The 14,302-nt window shown below is 47.2% G+C and overlaps 1 protein-coding gene across 1 annotated transcript; it reads left to right on the plus strand.

Moving 5' to 3' along the window:
* The first annotated feature begins 4,514 nt into the window (after nt 1–4,514).
* PRKAB1 (protein kinase AMP-activated non-catalytic subunit beta 1) lies at nt 4,515–13,326 on the plus strand. Its single transcript, XM_063315548.1, has 8 exons — nt 4,515–4,618; nt 5,688–5,915; nt 7,125–7,291; nt 8,533–8,626; nt 9,143–9,257; nt 11,267–11,400; nt 12,133–12,201; nt 12,571–13,326. The coding sequence occupies exons 2-8, from the start codon at nt 5,757–5,759 to the stop codon at nt 12,646–12,648; spliced, it is 816 nt and encodes a 271-aa protein (XP_063171618.1). The 5' UTR covers nt 4,515–4,618; nt 5,688–5,756; the 3' UTR covers nt 12,649–13,326.
* Nucleotides 13,327–14,302: the final 976 nt, after the last annotated feature.

Below are 14,302 nucleotides of genomic sequence, written 5' to 3' on the forward strand. Positions count from 1 at the left end.
GTGTAAACTATAGTTTAGAGCTCAGCTGTGCCAGCCAAGCCATGGTGTTGCATGCTAAGCTACGATGTATTTAAGAAGTCGTGAAGGCTTGGCTCATATGTCACGCTGTCACAAGTCATGGTTTCGAAATTACAAGGGCTGGGCTGGCAAAACCGCTTAAGCCAAGATCAGCCAAACCACAGGATGGATAGTGTGCTGTGCAAATCCAGTGGATGCAAGAAGTGACTTGCCAAAATAATAACAACAACAACAAAAATGGCTGGGTTATTCCAGCAGACTTAACTACATGTTAAACCTGGCTAGTTTTAATCTTGGTTATTTGTTTATTTATGATTTCTTGCTCCCCTCTTGACTCCAAGGCTGTGTTCACACAACCCACTGAACTACAGTAACTAACCATATTTTTACTTAGAACCTGTATCCTTAGTTTACGTTTCAGCATATGTGCAAACCCAAAGGATGGGTTGGTTCAGTAAACACACTTGGTTCAGATACCGAGTGCGTTGTGTGAATCTAGCCTTGAAGTGCAGCTGGATTTACTTGCATACTGCTCCCTCAACTGACTGTACAGGTTGGGTTTATAGAACATACTAAACTCATAATTCAGTGGGTGTATTTTATATATATGCAAACCGCTCACAATCGCATAGACAATACAAACCTAATCCTCCATGAAAATTCTTCTCTTGGGTGAAAGAATGTGTGAATTGGCAGGTTCACACCGCTAAACTCAAACGGGAGTTCAGAAAATTGCTATATTCACATGGAACTAGTTGAAAACCGTGTCTGAAATATTTTAGCTTAATTTGATGGCCTGGTTCTTAACTACATGCAAAGGCAACAGCTGGGTTCCCCCGATGGTATTTTGGACATCAGACCACCCAATTCCTTTTTAGCTGTAACTAGACAACCCGTGATTTCCTTCCTTACCAGATCCTCAATGCCTTCAACAATGGCAGAGCTTCTAATGTCCTGCCTTCCCTGGAAAAGTTCTTAAACATTCAGGGAGATATTCAGAGATGTATCTGCCTGGAAAATAGCCCTTGTCATTCATATTGAACTGTATATCCCACTCAAACATCAGGAGTTGACCACAGGATATCTTTTATGACATTTTGTATTATGTCATAAAATGTTTTATGAGAATTTTTATGTCATAAAATGTTTTATAGAATTTGCCAAATTTCAATCCCACAGGAGCCATGGGTCCCGGATTTTGGACACATTCTGTAAGTTAGCCCATTTGAGGTACCTTGGTTCAAAAATTGTTGGCCTATGACACACCGTTTCACCCAGTTGAAGGTTACAAACAGACAGAGAGTTTTAGTAATATAGATTAGCAAGTTGGAACAACACAATTTTGTTGTCTTAGGAGTGCATTCTGGCCTTTGGCTTCAGCTGTCAAATTCTCCCTTCCTTCCTTACCATCCCAAGCATTTCTGGATGACTCACGTCCCAAATCTCTGCCTCCTCCTCCCTCTCCCTTTGGCATGGTTTATAGGCAGAGACAGATGGGGGCAGAAAACTCATGCTCAGCGTCCCTGGATCAGGTTAGCCTCCTTTGGGTCTTCAGGACAGCTGAGCTGCAAAACAGCAGTGCCTGCATAATCCTGATCTGTAATCCTAGAGAGGACCTGCTAAATATACCCAGATATCTAGACGAGGTGAGAACCCAGCAGACATTTATACCAGTGGCTTTGTGAGAGATTTTCTTTTGATAAGTGGCAAAGCCCCTGGACCAGTTGCCTGGAAGACCCAAATCTGCCCGTATCAATGGGCCGTTGAGCCCTCCATGGTGGCACATGAAGCCGGACTGATGATGTTCCAGTGTTTTAGTCCTTGGGTGGCTGGTTTCTATAGGTAAATGAATAGAAGGCCAAGTCGCATCCAGGCCAACCTTGGCCTTGTGTCAGCGTGGCGTAGTGGTTTAGATGTTGGACTGGGAAGGAAAACCTAGGTTGATGCAGCCATGGGAGCGCCCTGGGTGACCCTGGGCTGGTCATTCTCTCTTATCCCAACCCACCTCACCAGTTTGCTGTTATGATTGCATTGCGGAGGGATACCATCTTGACTTTTTTGACCTCTGGAGTACAAACTTATGTTTCAACGAGAATGAAATTGGGTTCACTCAACACAGTTTTGTGGGTTCCCACAGGACACCAAATAATGAACAAATCACGTCGGCTGACTGCCCTCTAGCTTAGTGTGGGGTGTGAAGTCAGCCAAATGTCACAGGCTTAGTTTTCACTTAGCGTGCTACCCCCACTTGGTTTGCACATCATGATTTATGGTTGTGTTATAGGTTCCAGCCAATTCCATAAAACATAGTTTAACCATGATGTATACACTAACACAACTTAGTGTAATCTTGGTCCGCTTTCTTGCTACACCTGCTTCCTTCCTCGTCAGCTACAGCAGCCTCCAGAAGGTTGCCCATCAGCCCAACACAAATAGCAATGCTATCTGTCTTTATTCTTGAGTGGAGGCTGAGCTGCAAATAGAATTCACCTCCTCCACCTTTCCTGCCTGAGCAGGTGCTGCCAAAAGGCTGGAATGTCATCCAGACTTTTGGGGAGCTGTTAAAGCAGGCAAATTAGCCAAGCTTGTGAGAAAAGCTTCAAGGACTTCCAGAGCATTATTTGCAGGTGCTTTCAACTTGGACCCCCTTGAAATCCCCCGTTCCCACTGATACCAGCGAGGAAAGAAATTTAACAGGCGTGTATCAGACAGGAGCATACCAAACACCAAGAACTTTTATTTATTTCGAATTTAGTCACTGCCCATCTCACTCAAAGAACAACTCTGGGCTGTGTACAATAAAAATAGAATAAAGATTAAAATACAGTAAAAACAGTATTCTTAAGTAAAAACATACAATCCAAGATAGAGATGTTAAAAAGTTCTGGATTTCATTAAAAAGTTAAATTGTAATCTTAACTGAATTTTAATCTTAATTTAATTTAAAAGTTCTTAATTTACTTCACTGTGAATTTACTCTTCACAGAAATAGTATGTTCGAGCCAGGAGGGTCCCTAAAAAGCCCCAGGACATCATGACGGCAGAGCACAAATGGCATGGATTATGTAATTTGTGCAGCCCTGATGCGCCCAGCGTTGCATTCCCTCCCGAGAGGGTGCGCAAATAGATGGCAGGTGCTTCAGCAAGTGGTGTTGAAAGGTCACAGGTTACAAAGCCAAAAAAATGGGGAACATAAAACTAGCGGGGGTGCAAGTAAAATGCAAACTTTTTAACATGTGGGCGTCTGTTTATGGCATTCAGCTCGACTCCAGGGGTAAAATTTCTCCTCAAGGGAAGTCTTGTATAAATTGAAAGTTTTCCTTTGCCTGCCCCCACACCCACAATCTCCCTGGGGATGGGTGCCCTAGCACCCCCTCCCAAATTCAGCCATATAAGGCAGTCCGGTTCTGGCTGAATCAGATGCTCTCACGGGAGCATCGGCAGCCTTCAGGGTGATTTGCAGTAGATCCAAATCCAGTAGATTTCTATGAAATGTTTACAGGAACCTTTAATCAGGAGCGAACTGTGAAGTCTCCTCGTGGTTGGTATACATTGCCTATTGTTCCCAAAGCTGGACGGGCTGGTAGCAAATAAAAACTCCCATTAGAAATTTGTATTGTCACAAAAGCGTACAGATCTACCAGCCTGGAACTGCCTTCTTTAATAATACAAAATCTATTTATCCTCACGGAGACTTCACAGTTGAATTATTGAATTATTATTATTGAATTATTACTGATTATTAAATTATTATTATCGATTATTCAATGATTATTTCTTATTATTAAATTATTATTGACTTATTTTTAATTATTATTATTATTGAAGTATTGAAGTATTAAGTTGAATTATTACGTCCTCACCAGTCTTTGACTGTGAATCTAATTGCAGATTACCCAAACAAACAAACGAAGAAATAATAAACAACCATCTGTGCTGTCTGAGCAAGCATTTTGGTTTCAGCTTCGGGGCAAATTGCTGGCCCGGCGACCAGCGCTGCTTCTCCCCAATTTCTTCTTGCAGGTTATTTCACAATTGCAGGAGTCGAAATTAGGAACCCCAGGACTGTATTTTTTAAAGCATTCTTGCACTGGTCACTATGATCCTAAGCCTGGCAGCGCCCCAGTTCTCGGGGACACGTTGCAGCCCAAGGCTGGCCACACTTGGCCGCTTTAAGATAGGTGGACTTCAACTCCCAGCATTCCTCAGCCAGCACGAACCTCCCCCCCAATTCTTTGCTGCCCCCTCCTGGCCGCCTGTGGTTTTGTAGCCCCGAACCACGGCGGAGAGGCTCACGGGGGAGCAAAAGCGCGGCGGCCCCTTTAACTCCGGCCGGCGGGAGGACTCTGACGCGCATGCTCCCGCCGGAACCTCGCGTGCCGGCCCTTACAGGAACCGGAAGGGGGCTGCCCGTTCGAGGGGGCGGGGTCGGAAGTCGCGCCCGGAGGGGAAGGGAGCGGGAGGTTTGCGGTCGGCGAGGCCGTCGGTGGTGGCTCCTTCACCGGCGCGGGGGGGACGGGCAGGGCGTGAGCCGCGGGGCCTCTCCGGGCTTTGAATGTGGCCGGGTAGAATTCACCGCCGGCGGGTCTTCCAACGCAGGGTAACTGCGGGGTTCTTGAGCATGTGCAGAGCGCGGCGCCTGCGGGGCGGGGGGCCGAGTGTAGCTCCGTTTCATCGGTGCGCCATTTGTCCCCCAAAGAGCGCAGGGTGGGGTGTTGAGTTGGGAGCCCCCCTTCCCCTCTTAGGCTCACGACAGCCCCGCGAGGTGGGCCGGTGCGGCCGCGGCAACGTTCGCCCAGGGGCTCTTGGGGCGTCCAGTCCGGGCCCAGGATCACCCCCCGCCCCGGCAGCCTGCGGTCCTCGGACTGCGACGCTGCCTGCAGACCCGCCCATCCCTGCCAGCCGAGAAGGCTTGCGGCCCAGATTCTATAACGGGGGGGGTGGGGGTGGAATGCGGTGCTTATCCGTGCCTTTGCAAAATCTTCCTTGCATCCCCATTTGAAAGGTCAGGAGGTCAGGCGTAAGACCGCATGGGTGGACTTCTCTCTCCTGATGGTGATGTGATGACGACAGGTCCTTTTTCCACCCAAACACTTGCTAGACTGGAAGTCTAGGGCAGGGCTCCCCAAATTGGTCCATAGCGACCCCTGAGGGTCCATGGGACCGTCTGGGGGGTCGATAAATGAGGGAGGGTCAAATTGGGGTCAGTTAACCTGTTGGGGTCTCTGAAGAGCTCCACCCCAGTCCCGAGTCCTCAAGGTGAGGCGGCAGGACGGTGTGTGTGACCCAGGGTTGGAGGGTCAGCCACCAGCAAGAGAACTGTCCCTGTTGTTGTTTGCGGTACTATTTGTTAAAGTGGTATTCATTAAATTACTTTTGTAGAATAAATGTTTGGGGGTCGATGGACAGTCTGAAACTTCATGAAGGGGTCAGTGAGCTGAAGAGTTTGGGGAGCCCTGACCTAGGACCAAAACTGACACATTTGTTCGCTGGCACCTTTCTTTCAGCCTTTGGTTAATCACAAACATTGCATTGTATTAAGTTGTGACATACCCTCTGATTTAGTAAAACATGTTCCACTGTAGGCCTTTTACTGTTTTCTCTAGATGAGGTTTGTTTCCTCTTCTTAATGCCATGGCTTCTTTCTGCTCCGTTTCTTCTTTTACAAGGGCAACTAGCCAGTGATCAAAATAAAGATTATCAATCTGTCAGTCGCCGTCGTCTGACCCTCAAGAGCCATGGGGAACACCAGCAGCGAGCGTGCCGGAATGGAGCGCCAGGGAGGCCATAAGACACCTCGAAGGGACAGCCCTGGGGGAGCAAAGGATGGAGACAGGCCCAAGATTTTGATGGACAGTCCGGAAGATGCTGACTTGTTCAGTTCAGAAGAAATAAAAGTAGGTGAACGCTTGCTATATAAGAAGTATCCTAATGCTGAAGCGTACCGCTGGGCCATCTCAACCAATATTATCTGGAAATGGCGTGGATTGTACGTGTTCTTCTGCATGTGTGTGTGTGTGTGTGTATACATGGATTTATTTCCCTTAGAAATATACAATTCAGCTGACTTTAGGGCTGAAAATACTAATGGATTTGAGCAACCTCCCTCCCACACACTTTTTAAAAACATACTTGTGCAAGTAGGATTTTCTCTGGCACCCCAGTATTCGTAGAAGGTAATGGGGGGGTGTATGTGAAAATAATTAATGGCAAAGCAAAAATAAATCTTGCCAATGATGGGGAATGAAATGGCCAGGGGATGAGACTCCATGAAGTACAAGCTGCTTCCTGAAGGAGATTACTTGAAAATGTTTTGAGTTTTATTTATTTACTTAAGAACAGAGTAGAGGTTTGATTTTTCTCAGCTGCAGCTGTACGATGGCTGCATGTTGATCACATACCCCAAACAGTTTGATGAAACAGTAGGAATCTCTAGACTCAAGGAATTGGCAAGAACTTGGGAAGATGAGCAATTAAATGTATTTTTAAGTTGACCTTCAGCTGCCTAGATGCTTGAGGCAGTTTACGAGAAATTACTAAAAGATAAAATGGAAAATCAGAAGAAGCTAAAAAAAAGGGGGCTGGACCAATCCATGAAAACCCTGGGGATCAAAGTCTCTTAGCCTTGATGGCAGCGGGGCTGCCTCTGAGGGCCACCTGCTGGGAAACGAATGGGCTGCTTTGGGCAGTTGGCTGGCTACTGGGCAGACAGACTGGGGGACTAGATGGGCCAGGGATCCAATCCAGCAGGGCATCACTTAAGTTCTTAAAAGTAATGCCATGCAGATTGTGCAGTAAAACAGAGGAATTGTCTAGTTAAAGAAGTGACGGCAGTCCCTGAAAACTTCGCAGAGCGATAATTCTTTTAGCTGCTTTAAGACTAGTAGCAAGACGGCCAAGCTGTCATCCCTGGAGAGAGAGGGGTGGGGGGAGAGAGTTCTGCTGATGGGGGGCAGATATACAGAGGTCGCTGTCTTGAGTCCCTTCCATCTCCCCTTGAGGGGGGCGGGACGTGTAGCAGGGCCTCGGATGCCTCCAGTGATCCTTCACAAGCCACGGTCTCCCTGAAAGATCACTGCAAGTTTCCCAGAGTCTGCTGTTTCTAGGTGCCAATGGAGAAAGATGAATTCCTGGCTTGGCAACACGATCTGGAGGTGAACGACAAAGCTCCCGCTCAGGCCCAGCCAACCGTCTTCCGCTGGACCGGCGGAGGCAAAGAAGTTTATTTATCCGGCTCTTTTAACAACTGGACCAAACTGCCACTGACTCGGAGGTAAGCTGCGAGAATGGCCATCGATGGGGCCCTTTGGTGGGGCCAGTTGGAAGGACCCTGCAGTACCTCTTCACCCCAAGGGGAGCATATGGAACGCCCGGGTTTCTTTTCAAGAGTCCGCGCTCAGTTTTTGTTTTAGAAACCCAGCTTCTTCTTCGCTTATGCTAATAAAGCATGTCAGGAACTGCTCCATTGACATCCTGCCTTTCCTGTTACGTGGATCTGCCTCTTTATGGTTCCTGCAACTCTTTAAAATGAGTTAGACTGAAAGAGAACAGCCCTTTTCTTGGCCACCTGCTCAGCTCCCTGTGGCTGGTCACTGTTCAGTGCTCTGATAGAACCACGGGTTGGCTCGAAATCGGAAATGAAATCTTCCAGCTTGTCTACGGAAAAAGGAGGCACTTTTCCATTACACCTGAGCCAAGCCGTCAGTTATCCGTTATCAGTTCCACATTTGCTAGTCAGCAGTTGAATGTGAAGGGCGTCATGGCCCAGACTCTGAATCTGGAGAAGCTGCTCCCGCTGAACCAGTAGAATGTCAGCCTCAGGAGACACCAAGGCTGACATTCCGCTGGTTCAGCTGGAGCAGCGGCTTCGGCTTCGAAGTCTGAATCCTGGGTTGTGACAAAGGGCTATTAAAAAACAAAAATCCTTCAAGGATACTGCGGGATAGAAGATGGGAAATCTCAAGGCCGTTTCACAACGTCGGGGTGCCGTGAGAACAGGGCCGTAGCATCCTACAGCATGCTCGAGCACGGTCTTGCCTGATGTCGCGGTTGCTTCTCAGAAGCAGTCAGCCAATTCGCGTGAACAGCGGGACAGGCCATCCCCTTTTGGAGCACATACCAGGCCCCACCAGCGGCCATTCCAACCAATTGGAGTTAGCTTGGAGGCTGTCACTGCTACACGCTAAGTGTGTGCGTATTAGGAAAGGGCAGGTTGCCTAATAAATGGGGCAAGTGCAAAACTGTAGATGATCCGTGCAGCTCCCACTGTGGTGATGCCTTGGGGTAGGGTGGGTGAAGCTCCCCTGCTTGTGAGGCCTTACGTTTGTTTTGCCGTTTCCAAAATTGCCTTGTCAGAATTATTTTGCAGTGCCTTTATCCTGTTCTGGTTACGCTTCATATTTTATGCTTCTTTATTATCATGGGCCGCCCAGAGGTCCTTTGACATCAGATTGAATTGAATGACTGAATTTGGTCTTGGTGGTGACAGGTGTGTCTCTCTCCTCCGTTTCACAGCCACAATAATTTTGTAGCAATCCTCGATCTCCCAGAAGGTGAACACCAGTACAAATTCTACGTGGATGGTCAGTGGACTCACGATCCTTCAGAGGTGACACAATTTTATTCAGGCATCTGGTTCGTTTTGTGAACGGTGTGATTACTCTGCATTTGATGGCTGGCCGCTGAGCATCCTTGCAGCTCTCCAGCTGTTGCTGGGCTAAAATTTCCTGTAGTCCTTTTGGCTGGGGGAAATAGCAACTGTAGCCCAGCCACTTCTGAATGGACACTGGCTTCCACCGTTTATTTATTTATAGCAATAAATCTGTAACAGTCTGTTCGTGTATGAAAGTTGTCACCTGATGGTGTTTCATACAGCCAGAAGGAAGCATGAACTGGGTCAAACAGTACCATTTGGTTCAGAAAAGATGGCCTTGATTTTAAGAGGAAACCCCCCTCCCCCAAAAAAGGAAGATTACTTCTGTCACCTTTTCCATATACTTAGAGAATCTAGATGAGCTTTCAATTTTAAAGGCTAATTATTTGGGGAGAAAAAAATTAGTATTCCCTTCAAGAAAATAGAGGGCAACATTCTGTTAGATCTTACAAACCATACCTCTCTTCCCAGCCTGTTGTAACCAGCCAGCTTGGGACTGTCAATAATGTTATTCAAGTGAAGAAAACAGACTTTGAAGTCTTTGATGCTTTAATGGTGGATTCCCAGAAGTGCTCCGATGTGTCTGGTAAGTAGCATGGGCTAATGGGCCAATTTTCCTCTAGCCAAACGTGTTCTCTGTCACCGTAATTCATTTAAATTTCAGATATCACTTTTTTTTTGTAATTTTAGATGATGTTATACTTTATATAATTGTAGTGTCTCCTTTATGATTTAAACGTGGACAGCATCCTGGACTTCACTCATAGGTGCTAGTTAGATTGTTTTATAACTCTGTTTTAACTGTCTTACATTTTACCTCGTTTATTATCTATTAAGATAGATTTATATATATTCACAGAGCACTCCACTTGTACTGGTCTGTGACTGTAATAAATTGATTGATTGGCTCATTGGCGGTAGCAGGGGCAGGAATCTGAAAGGGAAGCGAGGACAGCCCTTCTGTTTATCTTCAGGGGTGCTGGTACTCGCCTGTCCAGTGGCAATGCAGAGCACCAGATGTTTTCTCAAAGGGGGGACATCCTATATGAGGAACTTCCTTCCAAATGTTTCCTCTCTTTGCTATAGCTCTAATACGTAAGTCCCGGTTTTGGGATTTGCAGTTTTCAGGATTCTGACCATGCCCTCATACTAGCATTAAAGACATTTCCCTGAAGCATGTGTGGTCCTTCCTTCCTGGACCTTGCTTGGCACTATCCGGGGCAAAGGGCCGCTTAATCTTGGGGATGGGACTCTGGTAGCCAAGGCCTCTCAGCCTTTGGGGGAGCTGAGGGCCACAATGGGTGATGTAAGGATCTTTTCAACAGTCATATGCCTATTTTAAGGCTCACACTATGCTTTTCACAAGTTATCTCTCCACAGGCTAGAGGAAAACTGCATCACCACTTCTCAGCCATCATACCCGTCGGGCTAAACCAGTGTTTCTCAACCTCAGCAACCTTAAGGGGTTGCTGAGGTTCCCCATGCTGGTTGGGGAATTCTGGGAGTTGAAGTCCACACCCCTTAAAGTTGCTGAGGTTGAGAAACACTGGGCTACACCAAGGGAACATAGATTGCCCGCCCCTGAAGATTCCAAGTGATAGGAATAGCTTTGCTGGCAGCTCCTGAAGAAGAAATGCCTTGGTGCCTGGTGATGCAGCAGCCACGGTCTAGCATTAAGGACATTCTGTTCTTTCAGGTTTTTTCTCTTCTCTGGAGCAATTGTGTAATTGGCATTGTGCCTGTAAGGCTGTAGGTTTCGTCCTGCGGGAGATGTTTTAAATCTTCTGCAGCCACCTCAAGGCTTTTGGTTTTGGTCTCCTTGTCCGTGAACGCTGACCCTGGACTGGACAAAGGCCTTGCTTAAATTATGTTCATTATTTGTTTTGTAGACTTTTTAACCTGTTCATTATTCATTGACCTGATCGCAGGCTGCTGGTACAGAAAGGAAAAAAGTGGGAAGATGAAAAAGTGTTGCCAAAATGGAACATACAGGCAGTCCTTGCTTAATGACCATTCAGTTAGTGACAATTCAGACTTACAGCAGTGCTGGGAAACCTGACTTACGACCTGTCCTTGCACTTACAACTGCTGCAGCATCCTACGGTCAAGTGATTGCTGTTTTTGACCATCCTAGCCAGCTTCCAGCAAGCGAAATCAAGGGGGAACTATGCCACTCACTTAATGACTATGTGGTTCATTAATGACCGCAGTGATCCACTTAACAACCACCACAAAAAGATAATAAGATCAGGTTGAATTTGTTCAATGACCACTTCACTTAGCAACTGAAATTCTGGTCCCAATTGTGGTCGTTAAGCGAGGACTACCTGTAATAGATAATACAGTCCTTTATCTTCTCCCTCCCTTGTAGGCAAGGTGGTTATCTAATGCGATCTCTGTACTGCCCCCACTGTAAGAATTTGGGTGGCTCATGTGCTTAAGATGTCATAAAATTTCAAAAGCATTAAAATAATCTGACATGTTTTATTTATTTATTTATTATTCAAATTTAATTACTGCCCATCTCCCCCAAATGAGGGACTCTGGGCGGTTTACAATCAACCCTCTTCCTCCCTCCCTCTGCCCCCCTGGTAGAATTGTCAAGCTCACCACCTGGACCGTATCACCAGGACCCCTACGTCGTTAAGCCAGAAGAGAGGTTCAAGTCTCCCCCTATTCTTCCTCCCCACCTCTTGCAAGTCATCCTGAACAAAGACACTGGAATTTCTGTAAGTGGAGAAACACCTGCTTTAGGAGCAGGCCAGAAATGTAGCCCTCCTGCCCCGAGCTGGCATTCTCCAGTTGTGTTGAGACAACCCCCAGAATTCTCTGGGGCAGGGTTTCTCAGCCGGGGTTCCGTGGCACCCTTGGGTTCCGCGAGAGGTCACCGGGGGTTCCCGGGGAGATCACGATTTATTGAAAAAATTATTTCAGATTCCAGCAACTTCACATGAAAGAGGGAAGTTTCATTCTTCGTTTTCAGTTTAAGAACATGGTTCGTGCATAGATGCCAGCCTACCTGTGAAACGAATAGAGTAATTTTGAAACTTCTGCCCTATCTTTGAGCCTGAATGGGCAGGGGCTCCCCGAGGCCTGGAAAAGATTTCAGGGGTTCCCCCAGGGTCAAAAGGTTGAGAAAGGCTGCTCTGGGGCATGAATTGGGGAAGCATTTGTGGTGGGCAAGCTGCTTCCAGTAGAGACCCCAACTTGAGGGGAGCTTTGTTGCACACTTACACGGTGCTGCCTGCTTTTTTCTTCGAGGTCCTTTCCCACTTGAAACTGGAGATAAGACAGTCCTTGAGGACCACTTCATAAACTGATGACCCGGTTTTTCTAACGGCGCCTTAATGGGCAGGGGGGAGAACTGTAGTGTCTCCGGCAGGGAGAATATTCTGTGAACGGGGGGCCTCGAGGTCAAATTCCTAACCAAAAGGTCTTGCTCTTTTGATTGTTCCTCGCAGTGTGATCCCGCCCTGCTTCCTGAACCAAACCACGTCATGCTGAATCACCTCTACGCGCTGTCCATCAAGGTAAGAGAGCCCACTCTGGGCAAAGGGCTGTCTTTTGGTCGCTTCATCTTCTGAGCCAGGGTCCCGTGGTGCCCCTGGGTTCTGCGAGAGGTCCCTAGGGGTTCCCTGGGAGATCACGATTTATTTAAAAAATTATTTCAAATTCGGGCAACTTCACGCTCAAGAGTTAAGTTTCATTCTTTTAGTTTAAGTACACGGTTAGTGCATATAAACCGGCCTACCCGTGAGACGAATAGAATGATTTTGAAACTTCCGGCCTACATTTGAGCCTGAACGTGCAGGGGTTCCCCCAGGCCTGAGAAATATTTCCTCCAGGGTCAGAAGGTTGGGGAAGGCTGTGGACAGTTCCCCTCTCTTGCCTCTTCCTAGGACGGAGTGATGGTGCTGAGTGCCACCCACCGTTACAAGAAGAAATATGTGACTACATTGTTGTACAAGCCCATATGAAAGATGGAGGGAAAGCGGACTGGTCAAAGAGCGGAGGAATCGCAATCAAGATTATCCCCCGAGGCGGCAGCACCACCCTTACTGTTAGATTGTAAAAAGAAAAAGAAAAAAAAGGCCCATGGTTGAACTGGCACCTTGCTCCCCATCTCCTTTCTTCGGATCAAGACAGACCGGCTCCAGTTTTGTCAGTGAAGCATTAAGCTTCCTGTCAACTCCTAGCTGCCTGCAGGGAGAAAGCGAAGGGCAGCCAAAGTATGCGGGACAATTAGCCTGGAAAATTAAATCCTTCAACGCATCCTACTCGGGAGCCAGATGACATCTGTGGGGTGGGGGTGGTGCTGCTACTTGAATCCGTTGTTCTGAAAGTGGCTGACTTGGTGCAATCCTAAGCCCGGGCATCGCTTTCTGGCCAAACCTGTCCTGTCTGCCATTTTAATGTTTTGAGTTAATGATCACAGGAGCAATAAGGACCAAAGGTGGGGAAAGTGCCCACCTCTTTCTCTCCATTGGCAGGGAGTCAGCAGCCTTGGTGCTTTTATCCGAGTAAACTTTGATGGTTCTATAACTGTCTGGGTCCTCAGCAGTCGTCAACCGCTCAAGCAGCTTTATCCCTTGGAGCAGTGTCTCTCAACCGTGGCAACTTGAAGACGTGTGGACTTCAACTCCCAGAATTCCCCAGCCAGCATAGCATAGCTGGCTGGGGAATTCTGGGAGTTGAAGTCCACACGTCTTCAAGTTGCCACGGTTGAGACACTGCCTTGGAATAATCAGCTCAATGGCAGCATCTACTCTAGCAGTACTTCACGTCCACAATGTAGTTGGTATTTATCCTGTTCAGAAATTAGTTTTAATAAATAAAGTAACAGCGGGAAAGAGGATGCACGTTCCTTGTTTTGTCTGCCTCCAAAGTTAAAACATTTCCTGGTTTGACTGTTCTATGTGCGTGTTGATAGTCTGACATTTTCTAATGTGTGGCCAAGGCAAAGGTGGCGGGGGGGGAGGGGGGGCTACTTCCCAATCCATGGGCCTGGGCGAACGAATCTTCCCTCCCATAGATGGGCAACCTGGCTGTTTTCTTGGCTGGGGGCTTAGGCTGAAAGGAAGCAGGAAGCGTGGGAATCGCTGGGTGGAATTTCAAAGGCCAGAAGGTGAACCGAAGGAAGACGGGCTGGGCTGGGATACGGATGCAGAAAAAGCCTTTGCTACGTCGGTCTGCACCCGGTGCTTCCGGAGGGCAAGCTAATAAATTGAAATACAGCTGGGACATGTGTTGGGAAAGGGCAAGAGATCACAGATCGCATGGACAGGACCAAAGCAATTCATCTTCAGTAATTATATTTTTTGTGCACAGTGAAAGAAAAGTAAGGAACGTTTGTAAACAAGCTTGCAATTCATTTATACATTCAAGGTTAGGCACAACAGAAGTCAAAGCAATGGTTTGGTTTAATGCAGAGCGCATCACTATGAACAGCGTGTCGATACAAAGGGGGTCCTCACTGGTCCCCTGCCCACAGCGGGCTAGTATAGGTGGTTAGGTAGACAATGTGCAACTCTTTGAAGCTGACTGCTTGTATTATACACACACACACACCCCATCCCTGTAGAAGAAATTCCTTCAGACCCCGTATAAACTGGCTTTGTTTAAAAATAGAAG

Source organism: Candoia aspera, chromosome 15, assembly GCF_035149785.1.
Source record: "Candoia aspera isolate rCanAsp1 chromosome 15, rCanAsp1.hap2, whole genome shotgun sequence".
NCBI classification, from domain to species: domain Eukaryota; kingdom Metazoa; phylum Chordata; class Lepidosauria; order Squamata; family Boidae; genus Candoia; species Candoia aspera.

What these genes read in the sequence shown, in the direction of transcription:
- PRKAB1 (XM_063315548.1), top strand. Translation starts at nt 5,757, where the DNA reads ATGGGGAACACCAGCAGCGAGCGTGCCGGAATGGAGCGCCAGGGAGGC. An exon ending in GAAGTGCTCCGATGTGTCTG is followed by an intron (nt 9,258 to 11,266) that starts GTAAGTAGCATG and finishes CCCCCCTGGTAG; the next exon opens with AATTGTCAAGCTCACCACCT. An exon ending in ACAAAGACACTGGAATTTCT is followed by an intron (nt 11,401 to 12,132) that starts GTAAGTGGAGAA and finishes TGTTCCTCGCAG; the next exon opens with TGTGATCCCGCCCTGCTTCC.